Genomic DNA, 25,947 nt, shown 5'->3' with positions numbered 1-25,947 from the left:
CCGTGGTTCACGCCTGTAATTCCAACACTTTGGGAGGCCAAGGTGGGCAGATCACCTTAGGTCAGGAGTTCAAGACCAGCCTGGCCAAGGTGGCAAAACCCCTTCTCTACTAAAAATACAAATATTAGCCGGATATGGCGGGCGCCTGTAATTCTAGCTACTCAGGAGGCTGAGGCAGGTGAATCGCTTGAACTCTGGAGTAGCAGTGGGGGGCGGGGGGAGGCGGTGAGCCGAGATCACGCCATTGCACTCCAGCCTGAGCGACACAGCGAGACTCTGCCTCAAAAATAAATTTAAAAAATCATTAAAAGTTGATGGGAGAAAAAAAAAGTTGCTTAAAAGAAAACTTAAGTTGATGGGCGGTTAGGAAGCGTAGCTACCGACGGCCCATTCTTGGATAAAATCTTTCGAGTCTGGAATGAAGAACAGAGTTGCAATTACAAGAGATCAAAAGAGATTTTTCTTTAAATGGAAGGACACTTGTTTTGTTCACTATCGGATCGCCGGGTCCCAGCACAATCTGGCCCCTTAATGCGCATTCAATAAACCCCCGAGCTGACTGGTGGCAGGCTTGCAGGACGCCGTCGCACAAGGACGGGCGCTGGAGTCTTTCCTTCTGGATTAGGTAGGGACAAATGAAGGCGCGGTTTCAGCCCCTGACAGCGCAGTACCCTCGCCCTAAACTCACCCACCTTGGGCTGCGTGGAAACCAGGGGCGTGAAGCACCGAGAGCGGCGCACCAGGGAAATACGGGGTAGGTGGAGAAAGGAAAACCCCACCCGCTGGCAGCCGTTTCATCTCCAGCCTCCCAGTTTTCCGCAGGCCCCTCCCGACACGGCTCCCTCTTCTACACGCCTAGCTCTTCTACACGCCTCGCACGGAACGGATGTGACGTCTCCGTCGCGAGCAATTGACGGAAGCAGAAATTGCTTTGCGGCCGGCACGGAAATTACTTTCCTTCGGCTTCCGTTCTTGGTCCATGTGAGAGAAGCGGGTTGCTGAGATGACTGCGAACCGGCTTACGGAGAGGTGAGGGGCAGACGGGAAGGGGGATTCTGGTACTCGTTGGGGGCCGGGTTCCCCAGCTTTTGGGAAATGGGAGCCCCCTTTTAACAGATGGCAATGGTTCCCCTTAAGAACTGGCCACTCGTTCCTATTTTCCGCGATCCAGCCTTTAAAGCCCTTTTAATTTAATTTCATTCGCTTACTGCGCTCCTCACCGGTATAACCGCATCCCTGTTGGTCCTGATGCTGCTTCTGCCTCCCCAGCTCATTTACTGCTTCACTTTCTTCATCACGTGACCCTTTTTCTGCCTTTGCCGCGGCCCGATTTAATCCTCTGCTCAGGCAGTGCAGGAGTTATAAACTCCTCAAATCTTGGAAACCTTTGCTAGTTGGAGTCATCCACCACGTTGTCGCTCCTGTGATGTTTCGTGTCCCCACCCCTGGAACTAATTGTAGTCCCTTTACTAATGTTGGCTTTGCAAATACTAATAATATATGCTGTTAGCTAACAGTAAGTTTTATTTGTTTGTGGGTACAAATCTCCTTAGTTAAGCACCTACTTTGCTAAGCACGCCCCAGGGAAAATGGCTTACTCAGCTGCTTTTGACCTGTTTCTCCATTCCTGGAAACAAGTGATCAAGATGACACTTTTGATTAGGCTGCCTATCAAGGAGTCAAACATGTGGAAGATGCTTAGAAATATTAATCGTGAGTCCGGGCACGGTGGTTCACGCCTGAAATCCTTGCACTTTGGGAGGCCGAGGCGGGAGGATTGCCTGAGCTCAGGAGTTCGATACCAGCCTGGGCAACACGGTGAAACCCTGTCTCGGCCAAAATACAAGAAATTAGCTGGGCAAAGCGGCCTGCGCCTGTAATCTCAGCTACTCGGGAGGCTGAGACAGGAGAATCGCTTGAACCTCGGAAGCACAGGTTGCAGTGAGCCATGATCATGCCACTGCACTCCAGCCTGGTTGACAGAGAGAGACTCCATCTCAAAACATATATATATATATATATATATATATATATATATATATTTCATGAAACTGCCTTGCCTCCAGGGCCAGCAGCAGCATCTTTGGCCATATTATTCCAGGGTTTGACATTTTTATAGCTTCCTGTAGGTCATAGGAAATGTCGTACCAATCACTGAAAAGTATTAGTTTTTTTGCCTGCACTCTTGGAGGTGATGCCTGACTTCAGTCTAAATTTCATGTCATGACAAAGTTTCCAGAGGCGTTCACACTGCTTTCTATATCTTCCAAGGAATAGGGCTATTCTGTGCTGAAGTTACAGTGTTTCTGAGATTGTTTTAATAGATTAGACATTATTTCAAATGATAATATTTCTTTAACTTCAACTTTTATTATAATTAAGGGATACATATGCAGGTTTGTTAGATGGGTATATGCATGAACATTTCTTTGTTGCCTCTTTTAACAGCCTTCTGGCTTTGAGCCAACAGGAAGAACTAGTGGATTTGCCAAAAGACTACCTCTTGAGTGAGAGTGAAGATGAGGTGGGTGACAATTGCTAAACTGCTTTCAAAATTAGGGTGGAGAGCACATTCCTGGAAAGGAAAGGTGTGGCAATGTAAGATACTGTATAATATTAAGTGCTAAATTAGCCAGGCGTGGTGATGGTGGCATACGTCTATAATCCCAGCTACTATTGAGCCCAGGAGGTGGAGGTTGCAGTGAGCCAAGATCGTGCCACTGCACTCCAGCCTGGGTAACAGAGCAAGACTCCATCTCAAAACACACACACACACACACACACACACACACACACAGGGTCCTCATGATATGTTTCCCCATTTCCCAAGTTTGCAATTCTGTAGAGAGTTATTTAATTATCTGACTGAAATATGCATATGTATTTTAAGCTGGATCTCCAACAGATGCTATAGGAATTCCAATTCTTTATTCTCCTGACAAAAAAAACCCAGGTTTTTTTCCCTGGGGTGGGGGACACACAATATATCTCTTAAAAACAAGGAGGGTTTTTTTTTCTTTTTTTCTGGTTGTTGTGTTCTTCCTAGGAAAAGGCAACTTAACTTGGAGGCCAGGTGCAGTGGCTCACGCCTGTAATCCCAGCACTTTGAGAGGCCAAGGTGGGCAGATCACTGGAGGTCAGGAGTTCAAGACCAGCCTGGCCAACATGGTGAAACCTCATCTTTACTGAAAATACAAAAATTAGCCAGGCATGGTGGTTTGCACCTGTAATCCTAGCTATTCCAGTGGCTGAGGCAAGACAATCACTTGAACCCAGGAGGTGGAGGTTGCAGTGAGCTGAGATCGCATCACTGTACTCCCTCCTAGGCAAGACAGAGTGAGATTCTGTCTCAAAGAAAAAAAGCCAACTTAGTAACTGGCTATGACTTACACTGTATGTCAGGGTTTCTGTGTTAGATGATACTATATATTTTATACAGAAACACCATTCTAAGCCCTTTTTGTCCCAAAGCAAGTTAGGACAGACGCATGACATTACCTCCTTTTTAGTTTGAGCTGGAATGCTTGCACACCAGACCTCTTCCAGTTCGCCAGTTCTCCACTGACCAAAAGTACAGGAGATTTTATGTGGGCCTCGGTTTCCATGTTGTCTTTTCCCTCCCACTCATCCTGATAGTTTTTCTTTTTCTATGTCTTAGGGGGACGGTGATGGAGAGAGAAAGCATCAGAAGCTTCTGGAAGCAATCAGTTCCCTTGATGGAAAGAATAGGTAACATGCCCATCAGTTAGGGCAGGTTATAACTAGCTGATTCCATGTGATTTCCTTGCAGCTAATATTTATTGAGTGCTTCACGTAAAGATCTTAATACTGGTGCCTAGCATATAGTAAGCATTATATAATTGACTGTTAGCTATTAGTCTTAGTGCTATTATTGTAAGCATTCGAAGTCTTATTCCACATGAAAATCTTTTAAAGCATTGAGTAAACATTACTTAACCCCATTAGAGAAGTAAATTGACTTACCCCCAAGATCACCTGGCTCATAAGTTGCAGTTCAGGTGTGTTTGAATCTAAGTTCAGTATGTTTTACACTATGCTTACCTTGTAATAGAAGAGATGAGGGTTAGACAACCAAGTCCAAGTTAGGAACAGATTTCCTTGCTGCATCATGACAAAACCTGACCCTAGAAGAAATACAAGAAACCAAAGCGTTGTTTGAAGACAGAAGTGTTTGTCTCTCTCACCCCCAACCCCTGTAAAATGTATCCATTCCTATTATATTGTTTGGCCTAATTTCAGGCGGAAATTGGCTGAGAGGTCGGAGGCTAGTCTGAAGGTATCAGAGTTCAATGTCAGTTCTGAAGGTAAGTTGAACAAAGGAAGATACCCATGCATGAAGCATGTGGGGTTTCAAAGGCAAAGTGTTCACCTCACCCCCCAGGAACTGTTTTTGATGTGGTTAATGATGCACACCATAAATATCTGGGACAGTGGGTGAGGAAGGGTAGTCAGATGCCCTTCAATTTCTTTCCGTCTCTCAAAGCCTAGAAGGCTGTGGTCAAGGTCTCCTACAGAGTTTGATGAGATACTTCTAGGATAGAGGGACATGAATGAAGACAGCTGCCTCTTACTAACTTAGTCATAATTCATAGCTGTACAATTTCATTTTTATTTCAGTTCTCTTACAATGCTTCTAGTTAGGAGACAGCCAAATATTCTCTTCAGCCAGAGCTCAGAGAGGTCACGTCACTTATTCAAGGGCCTTCACCTAGTACAGTGTCAGTAGCAATATCAGGAACTGTTGTAGTACCAAGGCTACAGCAGCAAATAAGATGTGAGCTCATGGGGCTTACATTCTAATGAAGGGAGACAATAAGAGGATGATGCAGTAACATGACTAAGTGGCTACTTTAGACGGGTTGGTCATGAAAGGCCCCGGAAGAGGCAAAATTGAAGCTGAGATATGAACGACAAGTAAAGTCAGCCATGCAAAGATGGGAGAAAGCATTTCAGGCCAGGGAACAGCTAGTGCAAAGGCTCTAAGGTAGAAACATGCACAGTATGTTGAAGAGTACGAAAGCGGCCCCTGTGTCAAAAGGTGGAGGGTAGAGGGTGACATGAGGTTAGAGAGGCAGATGGGGACTAGATCTCATAGGGCTGTGTCCTATAGGTAGATGAGATTCAAAATATAATGGGGAGTCATTGGAGGATTTTCAGCAGGGTCATGACATGCTGTGGATTATATTTTCTTCTTCTTCTTTCTTTTTTTTTTTGAGATGGAGTCTTGCTCTTTTCACCCAGACGGGAGCACAGTGGCACGATCTCGGCTCACAGCAGCCTCCACCTTCCAGGTTCAAGTGATTCTCCTGCCTCAGCCTCCCAAGTAGCTGGGATTACAGGCGCCTGCCACCATGCCTGGCTAATTTTTGTATTTTTCATAGATACGGGGTTTCACCATGTTGGCCAGGCTGGTCTCAAACTCCTGACCTCATGATCCACTCGCCTCAGCCTCCCAAAGTGCTGGGATTACAGGTGTGAGCCACTGCGCCTGGCCTGGTTTATAGTTTAAATGATCATTTTGGGCTGGACGCAGTGGCTCATGCCTATAATCCCTACTTTGGGAAGCCAAGGTGGGCAGATTGCTTTAGCCCAGGAGTTTGGGACTGGCCTGGGCAACATGGCAAAACCCCATCTCTACAAAAAATTAGCCAGGCGTGGTGACACGCGCCTATAGTGCCAGCTACTTGGCAAGGTGAAGTGAGAGAATTGCCTGAGTCTGGGAAGCAGAGATGGCATCACTGCTCTCCAGCCTAAGTGAGAGAGTGAGACCCTGTCTCAAAAAAAAAAAAAAAAAAAAGATCACTTTTTCTGTTTTTATTTTTGGCTGTTATGTGAAGAATGAATTGCAAGAGTGGAAGCCCCAGGAGAAAAGCAACTGAGTTCTGAATAAATATTTTTCTGCTCTCTTCCATCCCCTAATACGTTTGGGGTGAAGGCAGAAGAGTGATAGTGTTGGCATGGGTAGAAACAGGGAATTGAAGTAAGAGGATACTTCCTGCTTCTGCATATTTGCCATCTACTAGCATTTTCTACTGAGGCTTTTCCCTACACTTTACTGAGATCTTGCCTCACTTCTTGATCTGACCAGAAAGTTTGACCTTTCTACAGGATCAGGAGAAAAGCTGGTCCTTGCAGATCTGCTTGAGCCTGTTAAAACTTCATCTTCTTTGGCTTCTGTGAAAAAGCAACTGAATAGAGTCAAATCAAAGAAGACCGTGGAGTTACCTCTTAACAAAGAAGAGATTGAACGGGTAAGCTACAGAGAAGGTGGTCTATTAAGGGAAAGAAATTGAATTGACAAGGAAAAACAGGATAATATAAGAGAAAGAAGGGAAAGACCTGAAAAACGGGAGGAGGGGGTGTTGTGATTTCCCTACTATGGATAAGATTAAAAATAATCTAGGCGTGCTGGGCACGGTGGCTCATGCCTCTAATCCCAGCACTTTGGGAGGCCAAGGTAGGCAGATCACCTGAGGTCAGGAGTTGGAGACCAGCCTGGCCAACATGGTGAAACCCCCTCTCTACTAAAAATACAGAATTAGCTGGGTGTGGTGGCACATGCCTGTAATCCCAGCTACTTGGGAGGCTGAGGCAGGAGAATAGCTTGAACCAGGAGGTAGAGGTTGCAGTGAGCTGAGATCACACCATTGCTCTCCAACCTGGGTAACACGAGTGAAACTCCATCTAAAAATAATAATCATCATTATCTAGGAGAAACTGCAGTCCTGAGAAGCAAGAGGTAACCTCTGGCATCCTGATTCTTGGGCTAAGAAACGTTGCCTCCTAATTTTTTGTTAGTCCTTTGGGTGTGATACTTAATCTTGTGGCTCTTTCTTTTTATATACCTTGCCTGCTTCAGATCCACAGAGAAGTAGCATTCAATAAAACCTCACAAGTCCTCTCCAAATGGGACCCTATTGTCCTAAAGAACCGACAGGCAGAGCAGCTGGTTTTTCCCCTGGAGAAGGAGGAGCCAATCATTGCTCCCATTGAACATGTGCTCAGTAGCTGGAAGGTGAGTACAACAAAATGAAACTGCACTTCACTGAAAGGTGAGATTTTGTAAGTTGGAGATTTCAGAGCCTGCAATTGATTTGTTTGGATATGTTAAGGTAAACCCCAGCTTAAAGTCATTTTAGCTTTGTGCTTAGAAAGGAGGAGTTGTCCATCATTATTGTCAGTCATGCAGTAACCAGTCACAATGGCCCTGTGATCACTTTTTTTTTTTTTTTTTTTTTTTTTTTGAGACAGAGTCTTGCTCCATCGCCCAGGCTGGAGTGCAGTGGCAAGATCTCGGCTCACTGCAGCCTCCACCTCCTGGGTTCAAGCAATTCTGCCTCAGCCTGCCAAGTAGCTGGGATTACCAGCGTGTGCCAACACCCCGAGCTAATGTTTTTTGGATTTTTATAGTGACGGGGTTTCACCATGTTGGCCAGGCTGGTCTCAAACTCCTGACCTCAAGTGATCCACCTACCTCAATCTCCCAAAAGTTCTGGAATTACAGACATGAGCCAATGCACCTGACCTCTGAGGTCACTTGTCATTTGCTTGTAGTATACAGTACTTGGCTATTCCCATGTTTTTGTGTTAAACCATGTGATTGCCAGTATAGCAGGAACATAATAATGTTTTCTTTTACCCCAGTTTTTAAAAAGCATTTATAGCCACATTCTGATCCTAGAGAAATCAGGAACTCGATAGCATTAATGATACCTTAGTGAGGATATGTGAGCAACAGAACCCTAAGTTTGCTTGTACAGGAATACTGCATTAAAATATAATGTGTTGCTGGCAATGTCTAGAACTTCAGCAGGTAACTTACGACTCTGAGCTGCAGGGCAGGGGTCGATGTTTTAGAGCTGGGTTTCCCAAACACTGACCTCTGAAAAAGTTTCTGTTTGAACCAAAAGGATAGTTGTAAGTATGATTGTTTGGTGATTGTAATGTTGCCAGTTCTTTTTTGGTATGAGGTTATTCTTTCTACTTTAATGGTGTTAAAATATCTTTTCTTCTAAGAAATTATGGTAGTAAATGATGGGATTGGGAGTGGAATGGTAGTTATGCTCTTAGCAGAATTAGAAGTTGGTAATCTTATGTTGGTCCCCAGAGTCTCGATGTTTAGTCTGAATAACTGCTTTAGAACAGCTAGCCTACTTTTCCAATACGCCATGGGCATAGGGTCCATAATGGGCTGATTAGTCTTGAATAGATACCTTCTTTGTGCTTCTCTTCTTTACTTTCCAAAAACCCAAAAATGGTAGTTTCTTAGGTGTTGGGAATTTGAGCTAATTGAGCTAATTAAAGCTAATCAAAGTAAACACTGCTTGCCACAATAGCTAGAAATTGAGCGAGTAGTTGCTTATTACAGGGATAAGCTGTTTCTGATGTTTTTGCTGAAGTCACTACCATTCTTTTTCTAAGAGGCTTCCTTTTCTACATGAAAGAGAGATCAGGTTTAAAGTGTGGCTGCAGGATGAAGGGAGACTAGAAAAAAAAATCAGAGGTAATACAATTTGTAGGATTCAAAAATAAAAAAGCATAGAAGATATGTAGTGAAAAATTTGACTCCACCCATTTGTCCCATCTGATCATTTTTACCCCTATACTCACTCAGAAGTAACCACTTGCATAAGTTTGTTGTTGTTGAGTTTTCTTTCTTTCTTTCTTTCTTTCTTTCTTTCTTTCTTTCTTTCTTTCTTTCTTTCTTTCTTTTTTTTTTTTGAGACAGAGTCTTGCTCGGTCACCAGGCTGGAGTGCAGTGGCGAGATCTCAGCTCACTACAACCTCCGCCTCCCAGGTTCAACTGATTCCCCTGCCTCAGCCTCCTTGAGCAGCTGGGATTACAGGTGTATGCCACCACGCCTGGCTAATTTTTTGTATTTTAGTGGAGACGGGGTTTCACCATGTTGGCCAGGATGGTCTCAATCTGACCTTATGATCCGCCCACCCCAGCCTCCCAAAGTTCTGGGATTACAGGTGTTAACTACCACGCCTGGCCTAGAGTTTTATTTCTATATTCATGTTTACCTCCTTTTTAAATCAAAAGAATGGTAGTATGCTACTACACACTGTACTGCACCTCGCTTTTTCCAAATGACAGTGTAATCTTGGAGACAGCAGGAAAATGCCAAGTGTATTATTAAAAAGGAGATGGGGCTGCGTGCAGTGGCTCACGCCTGTAATCCTAGCACTTTGGGAGGCCGAAGTGGATGGATCACTTGAGGTCAGAAGTTCGAGACCAGCCTGGCCACCGTGGCAAAACCCTGTCTTTACTAAAAATAAAAAAATTAGCCAGGCACGGTGGCACGTGCCTGTAATCCCAGCTACTGGAAGGCTGAGGCAGAAGAATCGCTTGAACCCGTGAGGCAGACGTTAGTGAGCCAAGATCATACCACTGCACTCCAGCCTGGGCAGCAGAGCAAGACGCCGTCTCAAAAAATACATATCAGTAAATAAATAATTAAAACGAGATGATAGTGGAGGAAGTTACACTAAGAATAGCACAACTTCTTCAAGATAGAGTGAGGCTCAGATGCTGTACATTGACTATGCTGTGCCATTCATTCATTCTAAGACTGACTTTTTGAGAAATTATGCTACTGGGGCACAGAGGAATAAGGAAGTGCTTAGTTCACAAGGTGCTTTGTGGCTAGCAACTCCTAGGTCTCTCCTCACAACTTAGAGTGCAAAGTACCAATGACTAGTATGTGTCATATTAGGGTTTCTGGAGATTGAAAATCAAGGCTCAGGCGAGGCAAGTGGATCACCTGAGGTAAGGAGTTCAAGACCAGCCTGGCCAACATGGTGAAACTTCATCTGTACCAAAAATGCATAAATTAGCTGGGCGTGGTGGCACACGCCTGTAGTCTCAGCTACTCAGGAGGCTGAGGCAGGGGAATCACTTGAATCCAGGAGGCGGAGGTTGCAGTGAGCCAAGATTGTGCCACTGCACTCCAGCCTTGGGGGACAGAGTGAAACTCTGTCTCAAAAAAAAAAAAAAAAAAAAATCAGAAGTCTTTACTATAGTTTTGGTCCAGCTTCCTAAAATTTTGTTTAGCTGCAAAGAACGAAATGAGATAATGTAAGAGAAAGCCTTGGTAAACTGCAAAGTGCTAGAAATGCTGTAAGGTAACTTCTTTCACCCCTCTCTCCTCACTATTCTTTGTCTACACTGGTATTTCCCAAGGCATTATCCTTGAAACCTTAGTCTCTCAGTATGCCCTCACAAGAGGAAGCACTGCTAGGAAATGCTGCATGCCCCTACTGGAGATTGGAGAGTCACAATATGCTTTATCATTTTAAAGGCTATGAAACAGGACAAACATATGTGGCAGCTCACGCCTGTAATCCAGCACTTTGGGAGGCCGAGGCAGACAGATTGCCTGAGTTCAGGAATTCGAGACCAGCCTGGCCAACATGGCGAAACCCCGTCTCTACTAAAAAACACAGAAATTAGCCAGACATGGTGGCTTATGCCTGTATTCCCTGTTACTTGGGAGCCTGAAGCATGAGAATCACTTGAACCCAGGAAGTGGAGGTTGCAGTGAGCCAAGATCACGCCACTGCACTCCAGCCTGGGCAACAGAGTAAGACACTGTCTTAAAAATAAAAATAAAGGCTATGAAAGAATGGTGAAGACACCTGTTGGATCTAATTTAACTTTATACAAGCTGACTTTATTAAAATTTCAATCAAATTTTCAGCTTTTAACGGGGGAAGCAAATCCTGTTATCTGACGAGGAGTGTGTTTGGGGCAGAGCTGGTCTGTCTCCACTGCTGCCACCTCTTTCTCACCTTCTTCCTCACTGCCCTACTAAAACTTCTCTCAAAAAGCATTAGTGAGGGGCCTCCAAACTGCCAAATCCCAGGTCTTCTTAGTGTTTAGTGTATTTGACACCTTTGGCACATTTCATTCTAAAAACCTCTCCCCTCTGACTTCTGTCATACTCTGGGTATCTTCTCTCTCTGGCTTTCCTTAGTCCTTTTTATTCTTGCTCTGTAAATTCCATAACTTGACCATCACTCTCAACCCCTTCTTTGAAGCTCCAGTCTCATATTCTATGTGACTGGCAGGGATCACCTGGGTCTCCCATACGCGCCGTAAACTTAGTCCAGTCCAAAGTAAGCTTCGCATTTCCTTTCCCCAGACTTCCAAAACCTATACCACCGCCTTCAGTCTGCAACTCAGTTAACAGCAGAGCTCCCTACCCCAGGCACTTAGGTTGGAAACCTCAGTCATTTGATTCCTACTTTTCCCCTTCACTCTCCCCTCTCCCCCAGCTTATAGGGGGCTAGGCCTGCAAATTCTGTCTCTGTAATAAACCTTAGGCCCCTATTTTCTCTTCAATTTCATTTTCACTGCCCTAATCGAGGCCCTCATCAAACCTTTCCTTTGGAACTTTACATATGTCCTCTACACAGTCACCAGGATTTTCTTGCTGCGATACGAAACTAATCGTTGATCTCCTGCTTAAAATCCTTCTAAGGCTGTTCACTTACAGAATAAAATAAAATTACCTAGCATTGTAGCTATGCTGGACAGCACGTTGTTCTGTTACATGCCATTCCTTTCCCTGTGTCTGTGTTTTTTGCTTATGCTCATCTGGATTTTTTTTTCCCACCTGACAGAATTGTACATAGGCCTAAAAGCCTAATTCAGAAAGTCACTTCCAAGGCCAGACGTGGTGGCTCACACCTGTAATCCCAACACTTTGGGAGGCTGAGGCAGGCGGATCACCTGAGGTCAAGAGTTCGAGACCAGCCTGGCCAACATTGTGGGAAGTCCCAGCTACTCAGGAGTCTGAGGCAGGAGAATTGCTCGAACCCTGGAGACAGAGGTTGCAGTGAGCCAAAATTGCACCAGTGCACTCCAGCCTGGGCATCAGAGCAATACTCCGTCTCCAAAAAAAAAAAAAAAAAGTCACTTCCTTCCCCAAGCCTAACCTACCTCCTAATAATATTTAATGGTGATTTCCTCTGTGATTACCCCTATAGAATAATATAGCAGTATGTTACTTAAGAGTAACATAAAGGGTATTTAACCCATTATGTTATGCTGTTTGTACTGTATGTGTCTCCGCTCTGAAAGGCTGTGAGCTCTATGAGGACAGGAACTATCTTAATTGTGTATTCCTAGCACCCCACACAAGCGCCTGGAATATAGCTATAATCAATAAAGATTTGTAAATTGAATTGAATTGTAGGGACATTACAACATTGTAGTATAAATCACTTTGTAGCCTGTGATTGATCACTACTGCAAATATTAAAAATGGAGAACACATATCTTTGCTATTCAATAGAATAGCTTTATGGTTAAATCAATAGCATCATGTAACATGTGATAATGTGCGTTTATGCATTTGTCCAAATATTTGTAAGTTTAAGACTGACCATGATGTATGTGGCTATTGAAGAAAAGCACACATAATATGCATGTGAGGTCTGAAACCGGCTCTGTTGCCTAGGGCTGTCCTTGTGCTTTGCCAGAATGTGGACCATGGCATGATTGGCCGGATTATTTAGCCATCCTCATGGTAGCATGTGGCATAACTGGTTTACAGTTCATTTGTTTCATATGTAAAGACTGTCTAGCATGCAAAATTAACTGGAAATTGAGGAATTAGAGGCAAAGTTAGAAAATTAGGAAAGGTTAGATTTTTTTCTATTTTTTTATTTTTTTCAATTTGAACCATCAGGAAACAGGCTAATTACATGAAGGTCTTTTTATTTTTTCACCATAATAAATAGAGTCAGGGTTTCACCATGTTGCCCAGGCTGGTCTCGAACTGGTGGGCTCAAGTGATCCTCCTGTCTCGGCGTCCCGAAGTGCTGGGATTACAGGCCTGAGCTACTGTGCCTGGCCTGTATTTTTTTAAAGGCAATATCCTTTTGTGCTCAAGAAATTAAAACACACACCGCACCACAAACTACATTTGAAGACTGTGCCAAAAAATGCCATGTTTTTTCTCATTTTCTTTCATCAGTAATTAATGATACCAACAACACTTATATGCATGGTTTATAGCAGTTGGCTATGGTCCAAAAAAGTTGGGCTTCCCCTATGAGACATTTGCAGATCTATTTTCTAGGTACACCATCAGTGGCAAATACTGCTTATCTTAAGACAGGCATCCCCAAACTTTTTACAAAGGTGGCCAGTTCACTGTCCCTCAGACCGTTGGAGGGTCACCACATACTGTGCTCCTCTCATTGACCACCAATGAAGGAGGTGCCCCTTCCTGAAGTCTGGCGGGGGGCCGGATAAATGGCCTCAGGGGGCCGCATGCGACCCGCGGGCCGTAGTTTGGGGATGCCTGTCTTAAGATCTAACCTCACAGGGTGCAGTGGGTTCACGCCTGTAATCCCAGCACGTTGGGAGGCTAAGGCAGGAGGATTGCTTGAGGCCAGGAGTTTAAGACCAACCTGGGCAACATGGCAGGATCCTGTCTCTACAAAAAATTTAAAAAAAAAATAGCCAGGCATGGTGACTTCCAGTTGTGGTCCCAGCTGCTCTGGAGGCTGAGGCAGGAGGATTACTTGAGCCCCAGAGGTAGAGATTAGAGTGAGCTGAAATTGTGCCACTGTACTCCAGCCTGGGTGACCGACTAAGACCCTGTCTCAAAAATATAAATCTAACCTCCTCTTACCTCTAGAAATATTCTAAAAGAAGGCTTATGATACAAATTTGAGATTCACAACTATAAAGTAATAGTTATGTGCTTCAAATGATACATAACAATACAGGGACTCTAGAGCAACCTGCCTAGATTCTTAAGAGAATGGAAATCTTCAACATACATTGGTAACCTGAACACAGTGATCCCCTCAGCAGTACTAGAGAGTAGCCTGAGTGTCTCCCTGCTGAAGTTGTAGTTTGTTTTTTGTTTTTTGTTTTTTTGAGACAGAGTCTCACTCTGTCGCCCAGGCTAGAGTGCAGTGGCGCAATCTCAGCTCACCGCAAGCTCCACCTTCCGGGTTCAGGCAATTCTCCTGCCTCAGCCTCCCAAGTAGCTGAGACTACAGGCGTGTGCGACAACACCAGGCTAATTTTTTTTTGTATTTTTTAGTAGAGACGGGGTTTCACCATTTTAGCCAGGATGGTCTCAATCTCCTGACCTTGTGATCCACTCACCTTGACCTCCCAAAGTGCTGGGATTACAGGCGTGAGCCACCGCACCCGGCCGAAATTGTCTTATATAAGAATCAAATATGGCTGGATGCAGGGGCTCATACCTGTAATCCCAGCACTTTGGGAGGCCGAGGCGGGTGGATCGCCTGAGGTCAGGAGTTCGACACCAGCCTGACCAACATGGAAAAACCCCGTCTCTACTAAAAGTACAAAATTTGCCAGCAGTGGTGGCACATGCCTGTAATCCCAGCTACTCAGGAGGCTGAGGCAGGATAATTGCTTGAACCCGGGAGGCGGAGATTGTGGTGAGCCGAGATTGCACCATTGCACTCCAGCCTGGGCAAAAAGAGCAAAACTCTATCTCCAAAAATAAAGAAGAATCAAATAAGGCTTTATTTACGCTGCTGACAGGACGACTGGAACCCCCTTTTCTTGCTGTAACAGCCAATCCTGTCCACTTATGATTCCAGTTGTAGTGTCATAAGTTAGAGAGTCATAGGAATGTAAAGACAAAGAGCTATAAGAGCAAGGCTTAAGACTCAGAATGTTTTGTTACTTCTTTAAGGCAAGAACTCCCCTGGAGCAAGAAATTTTCAACCTCCTCCGTAAGAACAAGCAGCCAGTGACAGACCCTTTACTAACTCCCGTAGAAAAGGCCTCTCTCCAAGCCATGAGCCTGGAAGAGGTAAGTGTATCATACGCCCTTGAACGTACCCAGGCATGTCACACCTCTCCTAGCATTTGTCCTCTGGCCCAGGTCTCACTGTCAATGTCATTTGTTGTAGGCAAAGGTGCGCCGAGCAGAGCTTCAGAGGGCCCGGGCTCTGCAGTCCTACTATGAGGCCAAAGCTCGAAGAGAGAAGAAAATTAAAAGTAAAAAGTAAGGAGGCCCCTGTGAACTGGACTTGGGTTCCACAGAAGAAAGTCATGTGGCTCATCATGAATTCTTTGGAGAGAAACTTTGATGCGGCAACTAGAGTCACGTAGATGAGGTCCCAAACAGGAGTGACTAGCCTCGTTTTTCCCCCCAAAACAACCTCCTACAGTTTTGCCAAAAGGAGGAGTATTCAGTTACTTTCTCTCCCTTCCAAGGCATCAGAGTGGTTCTGCAGAATGAATTCCAGAGCTGTTGAGGCCAGTAAGGCTTCCTTCCTGCCTTTTTGCCTCTTTGAAACTGAAACTTGTTCAGCTCGGTGTGGTGCCTCACGCTTGTAATCCTAGCACTTTGGGAGGCTGAGGTGAATGGATCACTTGAGCTCAGGAGGTCAAGACCAGCCTGGGCAGCATGGCAAAACTGGCCAGGCATGGTGGCTCACGTGTGTAATCCCAACACTTTGGGAGGCCGAGATGGGTGGATCACTTGAGGTAAGGAATTCAAGACCAGCCTGGCCAACATGGCAAAACCCCGTCTCTACTAAAAATACAGAAATTAGCTGGGCATTGTGGCAGGTGCCTGTAATCCCAGCTACTTGGGAGGCTAAGGCAGGAGAATTGCTTGAACTCAGGAGGTGGAGGTTGCAGTGAGCTGAAATCACACCATTGCACTCCAGCCTGGGTGTCAAGAGTGAAGCTCCATCTCAAAAAAAAAAAAAAAAGAAGAAGAAGAAATTGCAAAACCCCATCCATCTCTACAAAAAATACAAAAATTAGCCAGGTGTGGTGATGTGTACCTGTAGTCCCAGCTAGTTGGGAAGCTGAGGCAGGAGGATCGCTTGAACCCAGGAGGTGGAGGTTGCAGTGAGCCAAGATCACGTCACTGCGCTCCGGCCTGGGTGACAGAGTGAGACACTGTCTAAACAGAAAAAAATGAAACTTGTTCTACTCCTCCCTTGAGCTATAGAGGCAGACTCTTTGAGCCGCAGAGGTCTACCTGAGGACTGTGGGTACCAAGAGTCTTGCCAGTCCTCTCAGGTCCCAAACTGACTCCCTACAGCCAGCTAGCTCTGTGATGCCCATTCCAGCCCCCTGCTTTGGGAAACCCATCGGGTGATATGGGTACTTGTGCCTACGACATCACTGCTTCGGCTAAATTGCTAAACTCTTCCCTCCTACCCTCTTACCTTACAGGTATCACAAAGTCGTGAAGAAAGGAAAGGCCAAGAAAGCCCTAAAAGAGTTTGAGCAGCTGCGGAAGGTTAATCCAGCTGCAGCATTGGAAGAACTGGAAAAAATTGAAAAGGCCAGAATGATGGTGAGACTGCCTCTTGCCCCACCCCCACCCCTTTCAATCAGCTTTCCTTGGAAGGCAGTAAAGGTCGAAATCTCACTCTTCTTTCTTTCTAGGAAAGAATGAGCCTTAAGCACCAAAACAGTGGGAAATGGGCCAAATCAAAGGCAATTATGGCCAAATATGACCTGGAGGTAAGAGACCCTTGGGGTGAGAGCAGATCTGGAATTGGAGGATGCTAGCAGAAGCAGAGTTGGGAAAGAGCCATGAGGATGGATGGAAAACCAGGAATCTAAAAAAGGCATCAGAGAAATCTCTAAGGCAGAAAGGAAAATGACCAAGAACAAGGTGGAAAAGGAGAGATGAAAGGGAAACAGCATTGAAGGCAAGTCCAAAAGGGGAGAGGAGCTTTTTAAAATCTTATTTCACCTGTTGATTCCTTAAGGACAAAGATTTTGCCTTCCATTTTATACCATAGCTATTAACACAGCGTTGTATGTGCAGTTTGAACAGTGGGTACCAGTAAGAAATATCAAGTCAAATGGAGAGGAGGCAGCTTTATGAAATGGACCAGGAAAGGTGTTATTGTGGTCACTAATGACAAGGCTTTCATCCTGTGACTTTCCTCCAGGCTCGCCAAGCTATGCAGGAACAGTTGGCCAAGAACAAAGAACTGACACAGAAACTCAAGGTAGCCTCTGAGAGTGAGGAGGAGGAGGGAGGCGCAGAAGTGGAAGAACTCTTTGTCCCTGATGCAGTGAATGAAGTGCAGATGAATGTGGACGGACCAAATCCCTGGATGCTCAGGAGCTGCACCAGTGACACCAAAGAGGCTGCAACCGAGGAGGAGGACCCTGAGCAGCTGCCAGAGCCTGTGGCGCACGAAGTTTCTGAAAGTGAGGGAGAAGAAAGACCAGTGGCAGAAGAAGACATTTTGTTGAGAGAATTTGAGGAAAGGCGATCCCTTAGACAAAGATCTGAGCTCAACCAGGATGCTGAGCCAGCAGACAGTCAAGAAACAAAAGGTGAGCTGTGATCAAATGGAAAGGCGAACTTCCTAGTGCTATGGATGGACTATGGGAGAAAAAAACGTCCACCCACACACACACTGCATAGTGATTAGGCTCTGGGGACTTGCAAGAGTGCGTGCACTAGATCCCTCAGAAGAATTAGATTCATAACTATTTTTCTTCAAAGGCGTTTAATAAGCAGTCATCTGCATGGCCATGCAATGTGTTCAGGCAAGTTTTCTGTTCTTGGGGGCTTACAGCCTTTAGAAAGCCATAATAACTAAATCATCCTCGAAGGCAGGGTATGAGTTAGTGTTCCTGGTACCCACACACCAGGGAGAAGTATGTGTGGTAGAACGGCGAATCTGGACGTCTGTTCACACCTATACAAACAGGTAGGTAGATTTTGAGACACTGTGAAACATTCTAATTGCTGGAGTTTTTTGTCTGTTAAGTGGGAGTAGCGTTTTTAGCACTTCTTGATGCTAGTTTACGTGTGTCTATATGGGGTGAGACTTTACAGAATGAATGACTCCACGGGGCTACATGGCAAATTAGAATTGTGACTCCATGCTCAGGCTTTATTTGTACATTGTATTTTCTATGTGTTATCTTGAAGAGATCTTATTAACAGTGTTAGCACCCGTGAGATTGGTCAGAGAGTTCCCATTCTGGCAATAAACCAGGACACTAAAAAGCCTGCCTAGGAAACTACCTACGTTGAGAAGTCATTTGGCTATCTGGACAAATTACCAGGTCTGGTTCAGTTCCACATAGGAATGCATTTAGATGATGGCAAAAATCTGGTTTTCAATGGCAAAAAATTATCTTTTCTACTTTTTTTTGTTTAAGAGACGGGGTTTTGCTCTGTCATCCAGGCTGGAGTACGGTGATGCAATCATACCTCACTGCAGCCTACGACCTCCCCGTCTCAAGCGATCCTCTTGGCTCAGCCTCCCAGCTAGCTGGGACTACATGCCTATGCCACCATGCTGAGCTACGTTTTCGTAGAGACTGAGGTTTTGCTCTGTTGCCCAGGCTGGTCTTGAACTCCTGGCCTCAAGCTGTCCTGTCACCTCAGCCTCCCAAAGTGTGAGGATTACAAGTGCGAGCCACTGCACGCAGCCTCCTTTTTTTTCTCCTTTTTTTTTTTTCCTAGGGTTCCACATACAAAAATTTATTTTAAAAGAGCTATCATTTAGAAGGTATTGTAGGGACCTTTACTGAATGGTTTTGGCTAGATGTTTCTGGGATTAATAGTTGCAAGTAGTCGCTTCTGAGGGAATTTTGGGAAGCAGCACAGCCGGCTGAGATTGTGGGGGTGTCTGTATATGACCACAGGACCCTAGTGGCTTCCTCATGAGCCCCCTCAACAACTGGCCATCTAGCTAAATGTGCAGAGCACATTTCATACTGTGATATGAAAATATGAAAGATAGATTTGGGCCGGGCACGGTGGCTCACACCTATAATCCCAGCACTTTAGGAGGCCAAGGCAGGCAGATCACAAGATTAGGAGATCAAGACCATCCTGGCTAACATGGTGAAACCCCATCTCTACTGAAAATACAAAAAGCCGGGTATGGTGGCACGTACCTGTAGTACCAGCTATTTGGGAGGCTGAGATATGTGAATCACTTGAACCCGGGAGGCGGAGGTTGCAGTGAGCTGAGATCGAGCCACTGCACTCCAGCCTGGGCGACAGAGCAAGACTCTATCTCAAAAAAAAAAAAAAAAGAAAAGGTAGATTTGGATTTCCTTGGACAATAAGTAAATTGAATTTTCTCAAACCTTCCAAGATTGTCCTACAATACTGGAAAGTCACGGACTCCAATGAAAATGAGCAAGGAAACTTGATTCTTGAGAAATAAACATGCTTGTGTCCAAAGGCCAGATCTAAGGAGCTACAATGGCTTCATGGCAAAGCTAGAGAGCAGGATCAACTTGGGAATGGGGCAATCTGAATCAAGGCAAAGGACAGTTTAGAAGCATGACACCGCCGTGCTTCCCTCCAGACTCTTTTTTTTTTTTTTTTTTTTTGGAAACAGGTCTCTGTCAGCCAGGCTGGAGTACAGTGGTGTAGCCTCTGCTCACTGCAAGCTCTGCCTCCCAGATTCAAGCAGTCGTCCTGCCTCAACCCCCAAGTAGCTGGGATTACAGGCACGCGCCACCATGCCCAGCTAATTTTTGTATTTTTAGTAGAGACGGGATTTTGCCATGTTGGTCAGGCTGGTCTCAAACTCCTGGCCTCAAGTGATTCACCCACCTCGGCCTTCCACAGTGCTTTGATTACAGGTGTGAGCCACTGCACCCAGGCAGTCCCTTCAGACTCTTGAGACTAGTGTTACTTGCTTAGATGTTGACAGTAGAAGTGTGAGCTACATCCACTAGGTAAAGCAGCTGCTTTACCCCTTGGCTCAGCCACAGCAGATTATGAAATACTGCTTTAAGATATGAAGTAGAAATTCTTGAGTCAAGATAAAATCCTGGATAAGGTTTTTACAAGCAGTAAAGCATGAAATTACATTTGGAAGCCACCTATTAAAGTGGCTTCCTTTTTTAAATTTTGAAACTTAGGGCAGTCTTCCCAAGCAGGGTTTACTGCACAGGGAACTTAAGCCACAGTCCCAGTTATACAGTGAGTCATTGGCAAAACTGGGAATAGGAACTAGGATATCTTCTTTCCAACATGCTACTGGTTTTTTTTTTTTTTTTTTTTTTTTTGGTTTTCTTTTTTGAGGTTTTTTTTTTTGTTTTTCGTTTTTTTCTCTGTTTCAGACAGGACTTGCCCTGTGGCCCAGCCTAGTATCCAGTGACACCATCACAGCTCCCTACAGCCTTGACCTTCCGGCTCCAGTGATCCTCCCAGCTTAGCCTCCCAAGTAGCTGGGACTACAGATGCACACTGCCATGCCTGGCAATTTTTGGGGGGCAGGGTGGTGCTGGTAGAGATGAGTTGATGATTTCTTATGCGTTGCTCAGGCTGGTCTCGAACTCCTGGGCTCAAGCAATCCTCCCCACTCAGCTTCCCAGAGTGCCGGCATTACAGGTGTGACACACCGTATCCGACATCTCACATGCTACTTTTAATTACCAAACTCCATTGCCTGCTATAATTAGTGTACTCTCTAGGAGATCCACTACACAGAATCTTATTTTCCCCATTTGTCCTTGTTAGAATGCATTATGTGGTACCTAGCACTCACTGGGTGCTCAACAAATGCTTACTGACCAGGCAACATACAAACCTCCTTTTCTGACAGCTTTCATTCTTTTTCCCCCAGATTCTAGTAGCCAGGAGGTGCTGTCCGAATTGAGGGCACTGTCGCAGAAATTGAAGGAAGACCATCAATCCAGGAAGCAAAAAGCAAGTTCAGAGGCGACTGTTCCCCAGGTCCAGAGAGAGGAACCTGCCCCAGAAGAAGAGGAGCCCCTGTTGCTACAGAGGCCGGAAAGAGTACAGATGCTGGAAGAGCTAGAAAAAGAAGAATGTTTTCAAAATAAGGAGCTTTCCAGACCTGTGTTAGAAGGGCATTGGTCAGAGAAGACCCCAAATAATCACCCTGATGCCCCTAAGGAGAAGAAAAAGAAGGAGCAAATGATTGACCTACAGAACCTCCTAACCACACAGTCTCTCTCGGTGAAGTCTTTGGCAGTGCCCACAATAGAGATGCTGGTGAGCAGAGCCAGGGTTGTGGGCCATTGTGGGGGATCAGAGCTGGTTCAGAAAGTATCCTTGCACAAGGAGTAATGAAGCTTTGTTTTGCTAGGGGCACATTTCAGTAGTTGAGAAGTCCAGCGTAGTACAGGGTCAGGCTAGTGCCAGTGATGTTTTAATAGATGCAGATATGTGGGTGCTGCCAAGATCCCCATTTCCTAAATCCTGATCCACCAAAACTTCTCTGGGGTAACTCTAAAACTTCTCTCAGAGGAAAGAGGGAGTAACTCAGAGCTCTGACCAGATCCCAGGCAGGACAACTCGAAGGTGAGTCATTGAGCTGTTGCCGAAGTTGTACTCAGTGGGATCTCAAATGATCTAAGACTCCCCAGTTAATTTGAAACTGAAAGGGAGGCATCCTGGTACCTGTCTTTTCAGGGATATAAGCTAGAGGAAGCCCACAGTCTAGCCACTTAGAGCTCCTGCTGCTAACACAGGCCATTCCTTCCTCCACCCTGCAGCTTCCTTACTGAAAAGTTTAAAATTGTGTCATATGATAATGAGCTAGGGATATTTACCCTAGAGAGAAAAAAATTGGAGCATGATTGCCTACGATTGGTTTGCATCGCAAGCCCATCATTGTTCAGCACTTCCCCCTAGGGGGCGCTAAAATTCAAGCGTTCTAGCCATGAACCACCGCTCCTCGGCCAAGCTGTAGCTCTCGCTTGTTTCTTCCCAGGAAGATGAAGTGGAGAGAAACCAAAGGCAGATGATAAAGGAAGCTTTCGCTGGGGATGATGTCATCAGAGATTTCTTGAAAGAGAAGAGGGAAGCTGTGGAGGCCAGTAAGCCAAAGGACGTAGACCTGACACTACCTGGCTGGGGCGAGTGGGGTGGTGTGGGCCTAAAGCCCAGTGCCAAGAAAAGACGCCGGTAAGAACACGGAAGAAAGCCTGTCAAAAGGGCACCAGGTTCTCCCCCCTCGCCCTTCGGTGTCCTCCCTGCCCTTTTGACTGAGTCCTTAATGCTCCTAGTCAGATGTCCTGTGGTTTTGCCTTCCAGGTTTCTCATTAAAGCCCCTGAGGGTCCTCCAAGAAAAGATAAGAATTTGCCAAATGTGATTATCAATGAGAAGCGCAACATCCACGCAGCGGCTCATCAGGTGAGAGCTTAGAGCTCTTTAGCTGCCTGCTCGTTACTGCCTGGCTCTCTTGCTTGAAAAGATTATTCTAGTGATCATGGTCAAGAGGAACGTGTGATCTTGACCGCAAAATCAGCTCTCTTGTTTTCACTGAATGGCTATTAGATGTACCATTTCAGATAGACTATGCTGTTTTAATTACTGGCCAGTAAAAAAGTTTAGAGTCAAGGTAATACTCCAACAGAGGCTATGAGGTTTGAGCTGTATCTTTAAGAAAAATGAAGACAAACCGGTACTTGTTCCGGAGAATGAGAAGATTGTAAGTTGTGTCACATGATAATGAGCTAGGGATGTTTACAAGAGAAAAGAAAAGTTGAATGTGATTACAGTGTTCGAGTATATTGAAGGTTATTGTATGAAGTCACATAAAGTAGAAGTTAAAGGAGATAAAGAATTCAAGGCTGCTCTGGGAGCATGAGTATGAGTAAAGGGGACTCAAGAATGAGATTGGACTAGATGATCTTTATGTTCCTTTCAATTCTGAGATCTGTCCCAAGCCAGCATAATATTGAAATGAGTTACGTTTTTCCCCCTGAAGAAATAAAGAACTAATGGGTACAGAACAGAGGTAAGAAGATGTACATTTCAATAACATTCTATTCGATCTTATTTTCTGAACCAATCACTGCAAAAACTGGATTGTAACCACTGCAGTCCCAATTAAGGATCTATAACTAGAAAATAGGCAGTTACGGGATAAGGGAAGGTGGCAAGGGTGCTTCAGTGGGCCAGGATTACAGGTGATGGGCAGAGTATGGCGCTCAATAAAGACCACCCTTTCCTTCCAGGGGTCTTACCTGTTTGTTTTTTAATACAGTCATGGCAAACTGACAAATAGTTTTCCAGGAATCTCCCCCAGTTTTCGTCTTTTTAATAAGTGGCTGCAGGTTCCAACATGCAGTAGACTAAAGTGCTTCAAGGTGCCTAGGGGGATCTTTTGAGACTAAATACTTGGTCCAGGTGTTCTCTTTCTGTTGCCCTGGTTGACAAGCACAGATGTAGCCATCAACCCAAATAACACATTCCCTTAACTTAAAGAAAATCTGTTTCCTTCGCTACTACCAGGACCATGTAAGTACAAGTAAGAGAGTACTTAGTTCTCTTGAGTATTCCACTGAATATTTCCAAAGGCTACTGATGTGGGTTTTTTCATTTGTTTTTTCAGACAGAGTCTCACTGCAACCTCTGCCACCCAGGTTCAAGCAATTCTCATGCCTCAGCCACCTGAGTAGCTGGGATTACAGGCATGCACCACCACACCCGGCTAATTTTTGTATTGTTAGTAGAGACGGGGTTTTCACCATGTTGGCCAGGCTGGTCTTGAACTCCTGACCTCAAGTGATCCGCCTGCCTTGGCCTCCCAAGGTACTGGGATTACAGGTGTGAGCCGCCGCGCCCTGCCAGAGACTACTGATTTTTACATCCCCATTTTCTGCTTATGTGTTTTTCCTCCTTTCACCATTGGGGAAGTGTTGAAAGATTTTTTTTTTTTTTTTTTTAGATGGAGTCTGGCTCTATCAGCAGGCTGGAATGTAGTGGCACGATCTCAGCTCACTGCAGCCTCTACCTCCCAGGTTCAAGCAAGTCTCCTGCCTCAGCCTTCGGAGAAGCTGGCAGGCACCTACCACCACGTCCAGCTAAATTTTTGTATTTTTAGTAGAGACTGGGTTTCACCATGTTGGCCAGGATGGTCTCCATCTTGACCTCGTGATCTGCCTGCCTCGGACTCCCAAAGTGCTGGGATTATAGGCACGAGCCGCCACACCTGCCTGAAAGATTATTTAAATATCTGAAGGTAGTAATGTGGTGGAGGAGTGCCAGGCAAGGAAACAGGAGCTGTGGGTTCTGTTCACAAATGCTGCTCCTCATTTACTTATGTCCATCACTTCCCCGCTCTAAGCCTAATCTTCAGGCCAAGGGAGATGACCATTGCCAATATCTAGGGCTTTCCAGCTCTACACTTCTGTGATGCCAAAAGAAGACGAAGCTAAGTGTAACAGCCTGGTAGAGTTCAGGATTCCGGTTCCTTAAAACATCAATCCTAAGAGAGGGAAGGAGGAGACTGAGAGCATAAAGAGGGTAGAAAAGACAGGAAATCCACAGGGATACACGAAGGTGTAGGTTCTTGCAGTCACAGTGTTATATAGGAAAACTCACTGTGGGACAACAGCCCTGGAGCTCCTACAGCTAGACAGGGACAGTGGTGTCGCTTGTAATTCCAGCTACTTGGGAGGTGGAGGCTGCAGTGAGTGGAGATCACCCCACTGCACTCCAGCCTGGGCAACAGAGTGAGACTCTGTCTCAGAAAAAAAAAAACCAAAAAGACAGGGGCAGTGTCGGGGTGGTTTTTCAGACCCTGAATTGCTGAATAGGGCATCCAGAGCCAACTTAGTTCCCCCCCACTCCCAGTGTCATCAAGCAGATTGGACTCCTAAGGGCAGATGGGAGCCCTGGGATGCCTTGATCTCTCAGTCTCTTCACTTGCAGTCATCGTGGGGAACCGTGGCCTGTACCAAAACAGTACCTGATGAGAGCTGCCATTCCAGTATACAACTGCACCCCAGGCCTGCCTCATACCAAATCATTCTCCTTCCTTCCCAGGTACGAGTGCTTCCATATCCATTTACCCACCATCGGCAATTTGAAAGGACCATCCAGACCCCTATAGGATCCACGTGGAACACCCAGAGAGCTTTCCAAAAGCTGACTACTCCTAAGGTCATCACCAAGCCAGGCCATATCATTAAGCCCATAAAAGCAGAGGATGTGGGCTACCGGTCTTCCTCAAGGTCGGACCTCTCTGTCATACAGAGGAATCCAAAACGGGTCACCACGCGTCACAAAAAACAGCTGAAGAAAAACTCTGTAGATTGAGTTGCTGGAGGAGTGACAGCCAGGAGCCCTGACTCCACTCACTTTGGTCCAGTTTTACTCTGCTACAAGGTGGGTTCCAAAACTGGCTCAGCACCTTGCAAGTAGTTGAGCCACATTTTAAAAATAAAGGCTTTTTTAATCTGTTTATCTGGAGTATATGTTGTGTTGTCCCCCAGTGAAATCATTTGGTCAAGCCGGACACCTATGGACGCTCCAATATTGCATTTCTCGAGTTGCACTTGTCAGGGGCACCTCTTTTTCTTACCAAAGATTATGTCGTTGGTCCTAAATCGAAATGGAGAAAATTCACTGTAGTCTGTGATCTTAAATACATCACATCAGATATGATCCACCATTAATTACTGCCAACTTGAAGAGACAGGGTTAATTATGATGAAATATTCTATATTTTGACCTCTGAGCCTGGGAAGAAGACATACAAACTCTGCAATTGGATTCTGTCCTAGACTGATCCTAAGACCAGCATGGTGCTGAAGCTGGGTTCTTTCCCCACAAGTCTAGCAACTGACATTTTTTTCATATGTGTGAGCTTTCCCAGCTTGTACAGGCTGCTGTCTACAATATCATGTATATAACCCTCTTTTCTCAGAAGACCAGGAGGTTTTACCCTTATTTTGTAGATAAAGGTAGATGTGATTTCAGAAGTAAACCTCTATTGCTTTTCCTTCCTAACTCAGGGCCCGCTCCTCACCATTGATTGAAAGTATAGTTTGTTCAAGCATTGCTTTGCTGTATGACAGTTCACATGGGCTTCTCAGCTCTGAGGAACTTGGTCTGCCTTTGGATGATAAGAAATATATGGAAAGATTCCCTGCAGCCGAGCTTCCTAACAAGGAATTTGGGAAACACCTCTGATCTCAAAAT

General features: G+C 45.2%; 1 protein-coding gene across 1 annotated transcript; it reads left to right on the top strand.

Moving 5' to 3' along the window:
• The first annotated feature begins 926 nt into the window (after positions 1-926).
• On the top strand, positions 927-25,209 carry UTP14A (UTP14A small subunit processome component). The gene is made up of 15 exons (XM_003931118.4): positions 927-1,029; positions 2,449-2,524; positions 3,659-3,729; positions 4,261-4,325; positions 6,130-6,272; positions 6,881-7,036; positions 14,718-14,837; positions 14,938-15,032; positions 16,220-16,343; positions 16,436-16,513; positions 16,951-17,344; positions 20,614-21,005; positions 21,727-21,920; positions 22,050-22,149; positions 24,790-25,209. The coding sequence occupies exons 1-15, from the start codon at positions 1,004-1,006 to the stop codon at positions 25,060-25,062; spliced, it is 2,307 nt and encodes a 768-aa protein (XP_003931167.2). The 5' UTR covers positions 927-1,003; the 3' UTR covers positions 25,063-25,209.
• Positions 25,210-25,947: the final 738 nt, after the last annotated feature.

Source organism: Saimiri boliviensis, chromosome X (assembly GCF_048565385.1).
Source record: "Saimiri boliviensis isolate mSaiBol1 chromosome X, mSaiBol1.pri, whole genome shotgun sequence".
Classification (NCBI taxonomy): domain Eukaryota; kingdom Metazoa; phylum Chordata; class Mammalia; order Primates; family Cebidae; genus Saimiri; species Saimiri boliviensis.
Note: the sequence above shows the minus strand (reverse complement) of the source record. Positions and strands in the feature narration are given on the sequence as shown.